The sequence below is a fragment of the Chamaea fasciata genome, unplaced genomic scaffold, assembly GCF_029207755.1.
Source record: "Chamaea fasciata isolate MVZ Bird 193981 ecotype frontalis unplaced genomic scaffold, bChaFas1.0.hap1 SCAF_31, whole genome shotgun sequence".
Lineage (NCBI taxonomy): Eukaryota > Metazoa > Chordata > Aves > Passeriformes > Sylviidae > Chamaea > Chamaea fasciata.
Genome location: NW_027094116.1, coordinates 1 through 16528, shown reverse-complemented (window position 1 = coordinate 16528; position 16528 = coordinate 1). Strand labels below are relative to the sequence as shown.

General features: G+C 60.7%; 2 protein-coding genes and 2 long non-coding RNA genes across 4 annotated transcripts; 3 read left to right on the top strand and 1 right to left on the bottom strand.

The window, feature by feature from the left end:
- Positions 1-2561: 2561 nt before the first annotated feature.
- LOC136302876 (putative high affinity immunoglobulin gamma Fc receptor IB) lies at positions 2562-5433 on the bottom strand. Its single transcript, XM_066206470.1, has 7 exons — positions 5403-5433; positions 4759-4779; positions 4440-4670; positions 3923-4189; positions 3054-3258; positions 2737-2948; positions 2562-2656 (listed from the first exon to the last, which is right to left on the bottom strand). The coding sequence occupies exons 1-7, from the start codon at positions 5431-5433 to the stop codon at positions 2562-2564; spliced, it is 1062 nt and encodes a 353-aa protein (XP_066062567.1).
- Positions 5434-9991: 4558 nt separating this feature from the next.
- On the top strand, positions 9992-11016 carry LOC136302875 (Fc receptor-like protein 2). The gene is made up of 3 exons (XM_066206468.1): positions 9992-10295; positions 10427-10729; positions 10925-11016. The coding sequence occupies exons 1-3, from the start codon at positions 9992-9994 to the stop codon at positions 11014-11016; spliced, it is 699 nt and encodes a 232-aa protein (XP_066062565.1).
- Positions 11017-11357: 341 nt separating this feature from the next.
- On the top strand, positions 11358-12099 carry LOC136303091 (uncharacterized). The gene is made up of 2 exons (XR_010724161.1): positions 11358-11586; positions 11673-12099. It is a non-coding gene; the product is annotated as an uncharacterized lncRNA (long non-coding RNA).
- Positions 12100-15160: 3061 nt separating this feature from the next.
- On the top strand, positions 15161-16047 carry LOC136303055 (uncharacterized). Its single transcript, XR_010724156.1, has 2 exons — positions 15161-15424; positions 15614-16047. It is a non-coding gene; the product is annotated as an uncharacterized lncRNA (long non-coding RNA).
- Positions 16048-16528: the final 481 nt, after the last annotated feature.

The window sequence follows — 16528 nt, the reverse complement described above, 5'->3', positions numbered from 1 at the left end:
GTCCCTCCCATATCACACAGCCTTCCCACAGCTGCGTAATGGGCCATGTAAACTCATGGGGTACCATTTTAAAGATGAACGGTTCAAAAGCAAAGGTTTTCTTCACCTCTAGGAACAGAGATCTTGTCTCTTTTTGGGGGCAGATCTTCATCTTCATCACTCTCTCTGTTCAAGCTTCTCATAAGATCACAACTACTTCAGTATTTACTTCGTTGACCACAAATGCCTTTGCTCAGATCTAAAATCTGAATACTCTGATCTCGCCATCCATGCCTTCCAGGACTTAGAGAGATATTCTAGGATATCACAGTCCATTCCCAAGGCTTACAAAAGAATTTCAGCCTAAAATCAAGGCATCTTCTCGTTCTATTGCCATCTAAGATTCAGCTCCTCCTTCACTGACTATGTCGTCATATTGTCTTTCTATTTGTCTTCACTCTGTCTTTTTGTCTCAAGAGAGGATTAGTGCTTTGTAAGTTCCATCCATGCAGAGGAAGAGTTTCCATTCTCCCAATCTGCAGAGGCCGTGATGGTTCTCCCGGGCAGTGGCCGAAGGTGGTAAATTCAGGCCATGCCAGGGCTGGGCCAGGATCTCCGGGGTTCTGACTGCATTCAATTTCCAGCTGCGGGGCCGCTCCGCACGGCTGCAGAGCTGCCCCTGCTCTTGGCCGCAAGATCTCTCCAGCTGCTGGGGCCTCTCCCTCCGCAAGGGGTCTTGGTGCCGGTGTCTGGAGCTGTTCATAGTAAAGAATTCTTCCAAAGCCGCGCTGGGGGCTTCCCCCGTTCCTCTGCCCGGCAGCGCTGGGGGCCCGGCCCGGCCCTGCGAGGCCTCCCGGGGCCGCCATGGGGGCGGCTTTAGCGGCAGGATGTCAGCAGCCGCTGGAGGCCCGATCCGGCCGGGACGGGGCGTTCTCTCCTCCCCTGCCCTGCCCGGGAGCCGCCGGGCCCGGCCCTGCCAAGGCTCCAGCAGCGGCCGGGCCCGGCCAGGCCGCACCAGGCCCGGGGCCACGCGGCGGAGCGGGGCCGACCCCGCCAGCACCTGGGGACCTCTGCCCAGGCGGGAAGGGAAGAGAACTTTTCTGGGATTCTTCTGATTTCAACCTGTGTGGCCACAGAGGCGTACCTAGCTCATTAATTGGTTCAATAGGTTGTCGATATTCAAAGCTAATCGCTGATTTGTTTTGCCAAAGCTATTCTTCAATCAATGCAAAACCAGCACAGGCATGCACTGTAAGAAAATGAGTCATGGGTGAAACCAAGCAAAAGAACGCCCAGAACATGTAAACTCGAAAGTATTTTTGAAATATGCATAATCTTCTTGAATATGTATTCAATCAATACAATGAAAAGGTACACAAGAAGAATTGTTATAGAGAACTGTGCGCCTTGGGCTGTTGCCCAGCACCCAGCACGCTGTTTGCTGTCCCTTTTCTACCTTATTAATATTTAAAGATATTAAGGAGTGAGCCTTGTTTCTCACACAGTTTAATCAAAATGCTGAAGTTCAGGTACAGTAGAGGGAAAAGGGTCATGGGCCGGCCCAGCACTGGGTGAGGGAAGGACGAGCCCAGTGGGGTGCCGTGAAGAGGAAGAAGGGACCGCTGAGGGGAATCGATGTCCCCCAGCGCTGCCAGTGTCCCCAGTGTCACAGCCCACTCTCAAAGGTGTCATGGGGATCCTACTGTCCCTCATGGGGTCCTGGCACATCTGCGTTGGTCACTTGTGGATCCCGAGGTGTGGCAGGACCAGGGGACACCAGTGGGGGCCCGGAGAGTGACACCAGTTGTGGGGACCTGAGTGGGGGGTGACACCTGGGGATGATGTTTCCGTGTCCCCCCTGTACTCACCCCCTGCCTGCTCAGTGCCCATGACGTGGGGGTCCAGCACTGCCCCCTCCTCTGGGGGGGTCCTGTGGGGATAAGAGGGGTCTGAGGGGTGTCTGGGGAGGGGCAAAGGAGAGTCCCAGCCAGAGCCCCCCACTCACCTGTCCTGGGGCTTCCTGGCAGCTGCAAGATTAAGGAGAGAGGGTGACCTTGGGGACCCCAGGACCACTGAACCTTCCTGGGAACTTGGCAGCATCAAACACCCACAGGACCCCTAATTTCCACTGAAGCCCTGATTCCCAACAGACACCTGATTCCCCCCCAGTCACTCCAAGCACCCCTGGAATCCCCCAAAACTTCTGCAGTGCCCCCACCACCCCTCAGTGTCTCTGACCCACTGTGCCCCAGAACCTCAAGCCAGGCAGAGAGAGGCACCCCCCAAACTCCCCCAGGCCACCAGAAAGATCCCCCAACATCCCTGTATGGCCCTTGAAGACGTCCCCAAACCATCCAGGAGTTCACAGTGGCACCCCAATGCTCCTCAAAGCCCACCCAGGGATGGCCCTGGAACACAACTAATTCTCCAAATTCTCCAAATTCCCCCCAAATCCCCCAGGACCCCCAGCCGAGCTCACTGTGGGCTCAGTTTTCCCCAGCTCAGGGGCCCTGGGTGCTGGCCCAGCTCTGCTCCCACTCTGGGGGCTTCCCCTCACTCCAGGACCCCCATCCTCCTCATTGTCACCCATCCCAGTGGTGCCAGCAGTGACAGCCCCCGATGACAGCCAGGAGCAGGAGCAGGAACAGGAGGGTCCTGCCGACATTCACAGCCACTGCTGGGGACAGAGGGGGAAACATTTGGGTCAGTGTGAACCCTGGGTGTCCTGAACACCCCGGTGACCCCTTGTGAGCCCACCTGTGGCCCAGGGTGAGTCAGGGGTCACCTCCAGGGCCAGCTCAGGGCTGAGTGCCCGGAACACGCGGTGCCCGTCCTGTCCCAACTGGTTGGTGGCCATGCACTGGTAGGTGCCTGAATGTTCCACACTGATTTTCCCAAGCTCCAGAACGGGACCCCGGGCCACCTCCTGGCCATTGTGCAGCCAGGTGAAGGTGACGGGCTGAGCCCACCTGCACTGAGCAGCGCAGGGTCACGGGGTCACCTGCGTGCACCTGGTGTGACAGGGGACCGGGGGTGATGGTGACATTGGCCACGGGCACTGTGGGGACACAGACAGGGCTGGCATCTGGTGAGGTGGGATGGGGGCGCTGCGGTTGGGATCACCCCCAGCCCGAGGGTCCTGCTCACCCAGGATGGGGACATTCAGGGGGACACTCTCCTCTACGCTGTCCCCATCGCTGACCCGGCAGTGATACTGGCCACTGTCATTGTCCCCAACGCGGCGCAGCTCCAGGTTGGGGCCGGTGCCCAGCAGTGTCCCTTAGCCCCCACGGTGCCAGGTGAAGGACAGGGGACCTGTCCCCGCGGCCACTGCACAGCTCAGCACCAGGCAGTCCCCCAGTGCCACCTGTCCCCCAGGGGGCTGTGCTGACACGGACACCCCCGTAAGCAGGACCTCTGTAGGAGAGGGGACAGCAAGGGTCAGTGAGGGACACCAGGGGACAGTGAGGAACACGGGGCAGGAGGGGGGGGTGGAGAGGGGCAGGGGAATCCCAGTGAATAAGAGGGGGGGGCAGAGCCTGGAAAGGAACCCTAAAGAACATGGGGGGGTTCAGGGAGGGGACACCTGGAGAGGCAGGGGGGTAACCCAGGGAGGGTGTGGGGACCCAGGGAGGGGATGGTGTGACCTGGGGACCGTGGGGGCAGAGCAGGGAGGGGTGGGGTTGACTCAGAGATGGGCGAAGCGACCCAGTGAGGGATGTGTAGATGAGGAGGGAGACTCAAGCAGTGATGGGGGGTCAAAGGAAAAGTTTACAGGAAAGATGGGGGTGCCCACGTAGGGCTGGGGGATCCTGTGAGAGAGCCGGGAATGGATTCAAGACACGTAGCAGAGATAGGGGATCTGGGCAGTAATGGGGGACTGCAGGCAGTACTGGGGGTCCCCAACCAGGGGACCCAGGGAGGCTGTGGGGGTGAGGCTCACCGTGCACTGTCACTGTCACCGGCGCTGACTCCTGCCACCCCCGTGATACCCCGGAGTTCACCCAGACCCGGCAGCGGTAGCGGCCGCTGTGGTGCAGGTGCAGAGGGGACAGGGACAGCTCGGTCCTGGGGAGGGTCTTAATCAGCTCCTTGTTCCCACGGTAGAATCGCACCTCAGTGACCAACAGGTCCCACCGGCATCGGCAGCGCAGTTTCACCGTGTCCCCCTCCAGCAGTGGCCGTGCCGGCACCTGCAGCACCAAGGGGCCTATGGGACACAGGGGTCCCATCACACTGGGGTGGTCTCGTTTTTGTGGGGACCCCATTGGGTCACAGCCAGAGCACCAGGGGTCCCCAATTCCACAAACAGGGTCCCCCCGCACTGGGATGCTCTGGGATGTCCCCGTGTGCAGGGGACAGGCTCAGGCCACACCAAGAAGTGACCCATGGAGCGGAGCCCACCCAGAGCCCTCGGGGTGCCACAGGTGGTGGGTTGAGGACACCCAAATCTCCCTCACCGTCTGAGACTGTCACGGGGGGGCTGAGCCCACTGCCAGGTCTGTCACACTCGTAGCTGCCACTCTCGGTGGCAGTGAAGCGGTCGGGCCCCTCCAGCCACCAGCGCTGCCCGTCCTTGTACCAGGTGGTGGCACCGGCAGTCCCCGAGCCCTGGCAGGTCAGTGTCACCCGGTCCCACGGCACCGCCGGCCTCCAGGGGGGCTCCACCAGGAGCTGGGTGGTCTGGGCACCTGCGGGTGACAGAGGACACCAGCCTGCCAGGGCCACCATGGGGCTGGGGACAGCGGGGTGGGGACATGGCATCCCCTGGGGACTCACCAGCGAGGCCGAGGGTCTGGGCTGGAAGGGAGAAGGGACAGGGTTGGGTGGGGACAGCAGCACCTGGGGGACATGGTGTGGTGTCTGTCCCCAGACTGTCTGCAGTGGGAACACTGGTGTAGCACAGAGGTCTTGAGGACAGGGACACCTCAGTCACCCTGGGCTGAGGCAGAACATGGGGACACTGTGGACACCCCATGCTCCTACAGGTCACCACCACCATCCTCACAGCCCTGGTCCCATCAGCAACATCCCCATGGCCCGTCATCCCATTCTAATGGAACTCATCCCCACAGCCCATCTGCATGGTACATGGCTCTTGTCCCTGGCCCTGCATCCCTGTGCCCCTGTACCTGTCCCCACAACTGCTACAGCCCCAAGGTTCCTTTGCCACATCCTTGTCCCCACATCTCTATCCCCCTGTTCCTGTCCCCACATCCCATTTCCCCTCTTCTTGTCCCCCTTTTCCTGTCCCCACAACCACCCCACTCCTCTGCTCACACTGGGGTCCATGCCCATGCACTGGCTCTGCTGGCCTTGGGGACCTCAGGGGACCCCACAGCCCCCCTGTGCCCCCTCCCCACCGTTCTCTGCCCCACCAGGGTCCATCCCCGGGGTGTCAGGCCCGTGCCCGGGGCACTCACCCCACAGGAGCAGCGCCACCTTCCCGGCCATCCCCGTGTCCCCAGCCATGTGCACTGGCTGTCACTCACTGCCAGGGGCAGCTGTCGGCTCAGTGGAAGTTCTTTGGCAAAATGGGAAGGAAGTGAGGTCAGGTCTCATCCTCATGCGTAGGTGGCACTTGCTGGGGTCAGGTTGGCCACAAGCTGGTGACAGGCTGTGAGCAGGGTGGGGACAGGGTGGGGACAAGGCTGGGTGGCACAAGATGGGACAGGGGGTTCCAGGAGTGGGATGCTTAATGGTTTTGGGGAGCCAAGGATGGGTGTCCAGGGGAATGGAGCTACTGAGGAGTGGGAGTCACCAGGGATGGGGGTGTCATGGGACTTGGGGTCCCCAGGGCTGGGGGACTCAGGGATGGGAGTCCCAGGGGAACATGGGCTCCAGGGACTTCGAGTCATGGGATGGGTGTACTAGGAATGGAGTGCAGGGGGAATGGGTCAGGCTCGTGGGAATGGGGATCTTCTGAGAGAATTCATGTCCTGGGGGAAGGGGGGTTGTAGGGCATGTCATTTGTGGAGAGGGTTCCTCTGAATGGGGGTCCTGGGCCATGGAGATCTTAGGGAATGTAAGTACTCGGGTGGGGGTTCCAGGGAGAGGGGACATAAGAAATGGAGGTCCTCTGTTTGAGTTCCCATGGGAATGGGGTTCCAGGGATGGACAGTGGCCCGATGAGCCCATGGGTCACAGCTCCTTCAAGGGGTGTACCTCACCTTTTGGGTAGACCCAGGGACCTGCACTGACCCCCTCATATGTGTCTGGTTTGGGGGAGGCACCACAAGGCAATTCTGAGGGGCTAATCCCCAGTGATATTTTCCTCTCCACATTATCCATTTTCTTCCTCATTCCCCTCAATTTCACAACGCCCCATTTCATGCCTTGATAACCCTGGGGGGCACCTGAGCAGGGAACGGGTTGGGAGAATCCCAGCGTGGGGGAAGCAGAGGTGAGGGGTCTGCAGGGAGGGGTGGGAGGCTGTGGGGGATGGGGGTGTCGGGCTGTGTCCCTCAACACTTTCACTTTCTCTCTCCTGCAGCAGAAGGAAGAGGCCGTTTGTGCTGAGTGTCACACGGGGGGTGGGTTCTGCCTCACAGGGGACACATGCGTTCCAAGGGGTCCTGTCCTGGGGGATGGCAGCTCCAGGCGGGGTCCAGACTTCTCCATTCTCACTCATCCCCTGCAGGATGTGAGCCGGCAAGAGCAGCTTGGGAATGGAGCCCCAGGCAGGGAGGAGCTCCCCAACTCCTCCTCCTTGAAGCCAGTGGCCATCCAAGTGTGGGGCCCAGCCATGGCCCAGCCCCAGTGCACAGGGATGGGCATTGGCCAGCCCTGCTCTGGCCAGCCCCAGGTGGCAGCCACGACCTGAGGCTCCCCCCGCCCCCTTGGCTTTGATTCTGGCAGCTTGAGAGCTGCTGCAAAGGTGACAATTCTGTGGCAGGAAAAGGTCTGGCTGTGGTTTGTTGGGCCCTGCAAGAAGCACAAAAGCCAATGGGAGCCCAAGCAGTGGCTCTGCGAGGGCCTTGGATGGTTTTCAGAGCAGGGCTGGCTGCAAACCCCCCTGCAGGGGCAGCTGTGAGGGAAGCAGTCCAGAAATGCAGCAATTGATCATTTTGTCCCTCTCAGCAAGGGGCTGAGAGAGCCCCAGAAGTTCTGCAGATCCCACACCCATCTGCTCAACAACCTGACCGGGACCCTCCTACCTGAACAAAACCTGCAGCCCTTTGGAACCTCCCAGAAAGAATGTTTGGGTTCTGGATGTGGACACCAGAAGAGGGAAAAGTTTGAAAATACTGAGCAGGGGCTCCAGCCGTGGATCTGGGGAACAGGGGTGTCCCAGCAGGAGCAGGGAGTGCCCAGGCAGGGGAATTCAGGGCAGGGTGGAGTGCATTTCCCAGGGAAGCAGACCCTGTGGGGCACACAGGCATTTCCACGGATTCCTGTGCTCTGTTCCAAGGATGGACAGAGCTTCTCCCCTGTTGGGAGCAGAAGCCATGGGAAGTAAATCAAGTTTCAGGGTGGGAAGGAGGAAAATGGGCAGAGTTCCTAAATGTGGCCCAACCAAAGCCTTCCCTGTGGGCTGGGTTGCTGCCAGCAGGCCGGGAACAATCCCATGGACCTGCTGGAGACTCAGGGAGATTCCACACTCTGTGTTATCCACAAGCAAACGCTGCTGTGGGATGCACCAATGGGCTCCTAAAGGGAACCAGAAAGTCTCGTTTCTCTGTGATTTGTTTATGTTTTTATTGTGACTTGTTGGGAGGGCAACAATTAAAAGTATTCTATCAGCTAGATCGTTTTCTACATTTTCAGCGTGATTTTGCTGAGTTTTTTTTTCACTGGGATAAAAATGCTGTGGGGAAACATTTTTGCCTTTATTTCCTGCATGTTTAATTTTGTCTCAACCAACTGGGCGTCTGGTAATTAGAGCAAATTCACCTCCATCTCTGAATTCCCCCTAGACATGGAGACCCCCATTCCCTCGGACCCCCATTCTCAAGAACACCCATTTTTGGCTCTCCACAACCCCTGAGACCCCCACTCCTGGGAACACCATCCCCCACTTAGCCGCCAGACCATCCCATAATGTCCCCAGCCTGTCCCCTGCTGTGTCTCCACCTTTCCCCCACCCTGCCCCCACCAACACGTGGGGATGAGGTGCGACCTTTCTATTCGTCCAAAGAGCCGCCACCCAGGGGACCGGTGGCCACAGCAGCGAGTGACAGCCAGCCTGGATGGCCGGGGACACGGGGATGGCCGGGAAGGTGGCGCTGCTCCTGTGGGGTGAGTGCCCCGGGCACGGGCCTGACACCCCGGGGATGGGCCCTGGTGAGGCAGAGACCGGTGGGGAGGGGGCACAGGGGGGCTGCGGGGTCCCCTGAGGTCCTCAAGGTAGGGACAGGGGAACAGGGATGCAGGGACAGGGACAAGGGCCACATACCATGGGGATGGGGCATGAAGACAGGTGCGATTAGAATGGGATCATGGGCACAGGGCAATGACGATGTGGCTGTCGGGACAGGAGCTGTGAGGATGGTGGTGGTGTCCTGGATGAGCATGGGGTGTCCACAGTGTCCCCATGTCCTGCCTCAGCCCAGGGTGACTGAGGTGTGTCTTACCTCAACACCTCTGTGCTACACCAGTGTTCCTTTGGGGACAGTCTGCAGTGAGACACAGCACCGGATTCCCCAGGTGCTGCTGTCCCTGCAGGGGCCCCCCCATCCAGCCCTTGTCCCTTCTCCCTTCCAGCCCAGACCCTCGGCCTTGCTGGTGAGTCCTCGGCAGATGCCATGTCTCCACCCCGCTGTCCCCAGCCCCGTGGTGGCCCTGGCAGGCTGGTGTCCCCTGTCACCCGCAGGTGCCCAGACCACTGAGATCCTGGTGGAGCCTCCCTGGACACCAGCAGCGCTGTGGGACAAGGTGACACTGACCTGCCAGGGCTCGGGGACCGCCGGTGCCACCACCTGGTACAAGGATGGGCAGCGCTGGGGACATCAGAGATCCGGACACTTCACTGTCACCGAGAGTGGCAGCTACGAGTGTGACAGACCCGGCAGTGGGCGCAGCCTCCCCGTTAGAGTCTTAAATGGTGAGGGGGGTTTCAGGGTCTCCAGCCTGGCACCTGCAGGGTCCCCAAGGGCTCTGGGTGGTCTCTGCTCTATGGGTCACCTCCTGGTGTGACTAGAGTCCGTCCCCTGCACACAGGGACATCCCAGAGCATCCCAGTCTGAGGGGACTCTTCCCTTGCAATGGGTGGCCCCTGATGCCCCCCAGTGTCATCAGGACTCTTCAGATGCCCCTGGTGTGACAGGACCCCTCTGTCCCCCAGACTGGCTGGTGCTTCAGGTGCCGGCGCGGCCACTGCTGGAGGGGGACACGGTGACACTGCGCTGCCGGAGCTACCAGGGCAAATCGCTTACCAACGTGCACTTCTTCCATGAAAGGAAGGATTTGGGAGGGCCCCATGACAGGACCGATCTGTCCCTGTCCCCCCTGCAGCTGCACCACAGCGGCCGCTACCGCTGCAGGGGCAGGGTGGGGGCTGTAATGCCAGAGTGGATGCAGTCACAGCTGGTGACAGTGACAGTGCGCAGTGAGTGCAGGGATGGGGACAGGCAACCCTGACATCCTCCGAGGGCTTCCCCCCTCTACCTGCATCCTTCATCCTTCCCTTCACTCCTCCCTGCGTCACCCAAAATTTCCCAAGTGCCTCCTTGTTCCCCCATGACTGCCTGGTTCCCTCTCCGCATCCCTCATCTCTCTGTCTGTCCCCCCACCCCTCCCTGGCATCTCACACCCCTTCCAAGGTCCCCGCTCAACCCTCTGGTTGCACTTCCGTCCCTGGGTCCACCCACCCCTCTCCAAACCCCACATCATTCCCTGAGTCTCCTCAGTCTCTTGTGTAGTCCCCCATCCCTGCCTGACTCTCTCCACCTTTCCATGGGGTCACTCCATGGTCACCAGATCCCAACGCACCTCCCAGGGTCCACTTCTCACTGGGGTCCTCTGTGCTCCCCTCCAATCCCCCCTCCTTCCCGTCTTGTGTCCTCCACCCATCATGGCAAGATCATCTTACCTGTGTCTCCCCGCAGGGGTCCCTGTCTCGGGGGTGTCCGTGTCAGTGCGGCCCCCCGGGGGACAGGTGGCACTGGGGGACCGTCTGGTGCTGAGCTGCTCTGTGGCCACGGGGACAGGTCCCCGGTCCTTCACCTGGCACCGGGGGGGCTCTGGGACACCGCTGGTCAGTGGACCCCGCCTGGAGCTGCGCCATGTTGGGGACAATGACAGCAGCCAATACCAGTGCCGGGTCAGTGATGGGGAAAGCACGGCCGAGAGTGTCCCCCTGAATGTCACCGTCCTTGGTGAGTGTGACCCTCGGGCTGGGGGTGGCCTCACCCACAGCATGCTCCAGGAAACTCTCATCCCCATGTCCCTGTCCCTCTTGTTGGCTGCCAGCCCTTCCCCCACCCTCACCCTGTCTGTGTCCCCGCAGTGCCCGTGGCCAATGCCACCATCACCCTCCGGCCCCTGTCACACCAGGTGCAAGCAGGTGACTCCGTGACCCTGCGCTGCGCGGTGCAGGTGGGCTCAGCCCCTGTCACCTTCACCTGGCTGCACAATGGCCAGGAGGTGGCCCGGGGTCCCGTCCTGGTGATTGAGGAAGTCAATGTGGGACATTCGGGCACCTACCAGTGCGAGGCCACCAACCAGCTGGGACAGGACGGGCACCGTGTGTTCCGGGCACTCAGCCCTGAGCTGGCCCTGGAGGTGACCCCTGGCACACCCTGGGTCACAGGTGGGCTCACAGGGGGACACCCTGGTGGTCTGACACTCCCGGGGGTTCGGTGACCTCAGTTTTCCCCCACTCTCTCTGGCAGTGACAGAGAGGGAACAGGGAACAGGAAACAGGATGGGTCACCTGAGGTCACAATGGTTGCAGGACCCCTGGGGTGATGGGTGACCCCTCTGTGTTCCCCTTTGTCCCCAACAGTGGCTGCAGGGGTCAGTGGTTCCCTGTTGTTCTTGCTCCTGCTCCTGGGTGTCATCATGGCCTGGCACTGGTGGCACCGCATTGGTGGGTGACCATGGGGGGAACGGGGTTCCCCGAGAGGGGTGGGAAGCCCCCAGACTGAAGGGGTGATAGGGTGGTACCCACAGCTCCTGACTTGGGTTGTGCTGAGCCCCCAGTGTCCTTGGCTGAGTGTCCTGGGCGATTTGGGCAGTTGTGGGAGGGTCACACAGCAATGTTGGGTTTTCTTTTGGGGTCCTGGGGGATTTTTGAGGGTCTCCCTCCCTGCTGCACTTGGGGTTCTGGGTGCTCAGGGCACCGGTTCAGGGGTTCTGGGGGGCTCTAGAGATGCTCAGGGGTCCTGTGGGAATTGAGGGTCTGGTGGTGGTTCAGGATTCCCGTGGGTGGTCAGGGCCCTGGGGATCCCACAGTCACCCCTTCCCTCTCCTTTGCAGCCACCAGGAAGAAGCAGGAAAGGTGAGTGGGGGGCTCCATTCACAACCCCTCTTCTACTCTCACACCCTGAACCCTCCATGTGCTCCCAAAACCCCTCCATCCCCACAGGGCACATCCACAGCCCCTGGCCCCCCCAGAGGAGGAGGAGGTTCTGTACACCCATGTTGTGAAAATCGAGCGGGCAGGGGGTGAGTACGGGGACAGGGGAATACAGGGACACGTCACCCGCTGGTGTCACCCCCAGCCGGGTCCCCCCAGCCAGTGTCTCTCACAGGGCTCCCCAGTGCTGCCCTCCCCAAGGACACCACGGTGACCTATGCAGAGCTGCCAGGACCCCATGGACGACCACAGGATACCAGCAACATCTACGAGAGTGTGCCGTGACACTGAGGAAACTGGGGGGCACTGGGGGACACCGGGGATCCCCTCACCCTGGGCTTCTGTGGTTGCCATCCAGCCTGAGGTGGTGGTCAGGAGAAGGGGCTGGTGCACAGAGCACCCAGTGCTCCCCATTCCATCTCCCAGTACCACCACGGCTTCCCCATTTCCCCTCCCATTGTTCCCAGTACACCCAGGGGCTCCCCCTTTCCCTTCCCAGTACTCCTATAGTCCCAGTGGCGGCACATTCCCCCTCCCAGTGCAAGGAGGGCACACGGTCGGTTTCGATACACTTCAGCCCAAAATGCAGCTTTTTGGTTAAACTGGCACAAGTGGTGTTTGTTCAGCCCTGTTGGGCTTTAGGAATGGAATTCTCCAGTTTTGGCTTCCACTAAACAACCAGGGGCCTGGGGAGCCCCGAGGGTGGAGGGCCCGAAACGGCCGAAGGGAGACCCCGGCAGGGCGGGGGAGCAGAGACCCTGGGCTGGGCTCTGCGGAAAGGAGGGACCGGCACGGTGGTCCCAGAGCACGGGGAAGGGGCCCAGCTGCCATGGCGCTGCGAGTGCCGGGACTGTCACGGCGTGTCTGAACCGACTGTGAGAGCGTGTCCCAAGCCACTGTCGCCATGTGTCGGGACCGCCCTTGGCCAGGGTGACGCCCCCACAGCTTTGGGCACTCGGAATGGGCAGGGCAGGGGCGGGGCAGAGCCCTGTCCATTCCCCGTGCCCTGTGCAGGTGAGGAGGGCAGGGATGGAGCAGCTTTGGGGACACCTGGAATCGATACAAGGTCATTCCCCAGAGCCACACCATGACTGTGGGCAGAGCCCCGGCTCAACATTTCCACACTTTTCCCTCTGGTCTGGTGGCTGCAGCCAGAACCCAAATATTCTTTCCATGAGGTTCCAAAGGGCTGCAGGTTTGAGATAAGAAGGAGGAGGGTCCCGGTTAGGCTGTTGAGCAGATGGATGTGGGATTTGCAGAACTTCTGGGGCTCTCTCAGCCCCTTGCTGAGAGGGACAAAATGATAAATTGCTGCATTTCCGGACTGCTTCCCTCACAGCTGCCCCTGCAGGGGGGTTTGCAGCCAGCCCTGCTCTGAAAACCATCCAAGGCCCTCGCAGAGCCACTGCTTGGGCTCCCATTGGCTTTTGTGCTTCTTGCAGGGCCCAGCAAACCACAGCCAGGCCTTTTCCTGCCACAGAATTGTCACCTTTGCAGCCGCTCTAAAGCTGCCAGAATCAAAGCCAAGGGGGCGGGGGGAGCCTCAGGTCGTGGCTGCCACCTGGGGCTGGCCAGAGCAGGGCTGGCCAATGCCCATCCCTGTGCACTGGGGCTGGGCCATGGCTGGGCCCCACACTTGGATGGCCACTGGCTTCAAGGAGGAGGAGTTGGGGAGCTCCTTCCTGCCTGGGGCTCCATTCCCGAGCTGCTCTTGCCGGCTGACATCCTGCAGGGGACGAGTGAGAATGGAGGAGTCTGGAACCCTCCCGGAGCTGCCATCCCCCAGGACAGGACCCCCTGGCTGTGCCCCCCAGGAGAGAACCCGCCCCCCCATTTCACAGTCACTGCCCATCCCTGGGTCCCCCGTTCCCCTGGGAACTAAACCATGGGGGCCCCATTCCTTATGTTTCCTGTCCCGTGGAGCCCCATCTCAGGATTGCCATTCCCCAGGATCTCCGTGGCCCCGGAGCCCCATTCCCAAGGAATCCTCTCCACAAATTCCATCCCCTACAATGCCCCTTCCCCCAGGACCTGGATTCTCTCAGGACCCCTCATTCCCACAGGACCCTCCATTCCCCCTGCACTCCATCCCTGGCACACCCATCCCATCACCCCAAATCCCTGGAGCCCACGCTCTCCTGGGACTCCCTGCACTGAGTCCCCCGAGCCCTGGGGTCCCCCATTCCCATGGCACCCCTCTCCTGAGTGACTCCCCCTCCTCAGGACTCCCATTGCCCTGGATGCCCATCCCTGGTTCCCCAAACCCCCTGAGCCCCCCACTCCTGAGAACCCCCTGTCCCACCTTGTGCCACCCAGCTTTGTCCCCACCCTGCCCACAGCCTGTGGTCACTCTGCCACCAGCAAAGGCCACAGCCATGTTGGGGACGCGGCCTGATGTCACTTCCTTCCCCATTCTTTGGAAGAGCCACCACCCAGGGGACCGGTGGCCACAGCAGCGAGTGACAGCCAGCCTGGATGGCCAGGGACACGGAGATGGCCGGGAAGGTGGCGCTGCTCCTGTGGGGTGAGTGCCCCGGGCACGGGCCTGACACCCCGGGGATGGGCCCTGGTGGGGCAGAGACCAGTGGGGAGGGGGCACAGGGGGGCTGTGGGGTCCCCTGAGGTCCCCAAGGCCAGCAGAGCCAGTGCATGGGGTGACCAGGGTCATGGGCTGGCAATGGGGACAGGAGAAGGGGGACAGAACTGGAGGGGCCAGAATGTGGGGAGAGGAATTATGGGGCTGGTGCACCTGTGAGGACAGCGACGGGGAAACAGGGATGCAGGGACAGGGACAAGGGGACAAGCACCATGCAGATGGACTATGGGGACAGAGGCTGTGGGACTGGGGGAGTGACCTGTGCCAGCACGGGCTCCCCATGTCTGGGGTGTCCTTAGTGTCCCCATGTCCTGCCTGAGATGGGGTGGCTGCAGTTCCCCGATCTCCGAGACATCTATGCCACACCAGTGTCCCCATGGGGACAGTTCAGGGACAGCCCCCACACCCTGTGCCCCCATACCTGTCTCCATGGGGCCACCCCACCCAGCCCTGTCCCTTCTCCCTTCCAGCCCACACCCTCGGCCTCCCTGGTGAGTCCTCGGGGGATGCCATGTCCCCACCCTGCTGTCCCCAGCCCCATGGTGGCCCTGGCAGGCTGGTGTCCTCTGTCACCCGCAGGTGCCCAGACCACCCAGCTCCTGGTGGAGCCTCCCTGGATTCCGGCAGTGCTGTGGGACCAGGTGACACTGACCTGCCAGGGCTCGGGGACCGCCGGTGCCACCACCTGGTACAAGGATGGGCGGAGCTGGGGGCCGAACGGACCTGAAAATGTCAGTGTCACCTATTCTGGCACCTACCGCTGTTACAGACCTGGCAGTGGGCTCAGCCCCCCTGTGATAGTCTCAAATGGTGAGGGGGCTTTGGGTGTCCCCAGCGTGGCACCTGTGGGACCCTGAGGGCTCTGGGTGGGCCCTGCTCCATGGGTCACCTCCTGGTCTGACCAGAGCTCGTCCCCTGCACACAGGGACATCCCAGAGCATTCCAGTGCAGGGGGACCCTGTTTGTGGAATTGGGGACCCCTGGTGCTCTGGCTGTGACCCAATGGTGGGTCCCCATGAAAATGGGACCCCTGTGGTGTGACAGGACCCTCGTGTCCCCCAGACTGGCTGGTGCTACAGGTGCCGGTGCAGATGCAGCTGTAGCGGGGGACACAGTGACACTGCGCTGCCGATGGCGGCAGGGCCTGTCAGTCACCAAGGTGTGATTCTACCGTGGGGACGAGGAGGTGAGGATGTCCCTCAATGGCACCGAGCTGTCCCTGTCCCCTCTGCAGCTGAGCCACAGTGGCCGCTACCGCTGCCGGGGCTGGGTGTCCTCTGACGTATCATCAGCGTTGCAGGAGTCGGCGCCACTGACAGTGACAGTGCACGGTGAGCCTCACCCCCACAGCCTCCCCGGGTCCCCTGGTTGGGGACACTCAGCCCCGTCTGGGGACCCCCAGCCCTGCCTGCAGTCCCCCATTACTGCCCAGACCCCCCATCCCTGCCGCGGGTCCCTCATCCATCCCCGGGTCTCTCACAGGGCTGTCAGATCAGTGGTGGCCACACTTGTATCAGCAGGTTCCGAGCACTCAGAACCAGCGCTGGCGGAGGCAGCCATGCGCCGCGCACCGCGCTTTTCCGGGGCCAGGTGTGTGGAGAGTGTGATGGATAACTGGCTAGCTGCAAAAGGTCACGCAGACATGAGAGAGTTTTGCTGAGCACACAGGAACTCTCATGTAAACCAGCAAGGCAGTAAGCTTCTATTTCCTTGAGCACAGCTGCTATACGATAACAAGACTGATAACAAGACATTGTAGCTGAAAGATAAGAGGGAGAAGCCTGGTTAAACTAAAACTTACTCAAACAATGTAACTACAAAGGAATGTAGAAAGAGGCGTAGCTGACTTTTAGTCTGAGCACCAATCCTGAGCTTAACTTTTGCAATATGTATGAGCTGATTATAGAAGATATAAATGTGTGTATGCTACCTGAAATAAACGAGATTTGCTGACCATGATAGCATGAGGCTCTTCTCCTGCGGCTCCGGTTAACCCAACATTTGGCGCCCGAACGTGCTTCTCCCCTACCCTCTTTAGAGCTGCATTGGGGTCGGGTCCTTTGGACGGCGGATTTACGCCCGGGGTGGTCACATCGGTGCGCCCTGCCGCTACGCGCTGCCGACGCCTGGGGGTTTGCAACTGTACCAGTGAGTATGGAAAGGCAAGCAGCGTATGATCTCTTTACCGCTTTTCTTAGAAAGCGGGGATTTAAGGGGCTTGACTTAGATAAGGAGCTCCCCCCTCTTTTGAGCCATGCTACATCTTATGGCTCTTTTGCTAACCCCCATACTGTTCATGAATTAGCCGAATGGCGCAGGTATGGGGATAAGCTTTGAGAATTAGTGTTAGATGATGATAAGCCAGCGAAAAAGATGAGCAAGTTGTGGAGAACTGTGCATAATGAATTGCTTATGTGTCAGGCAGAGAAGAAAGC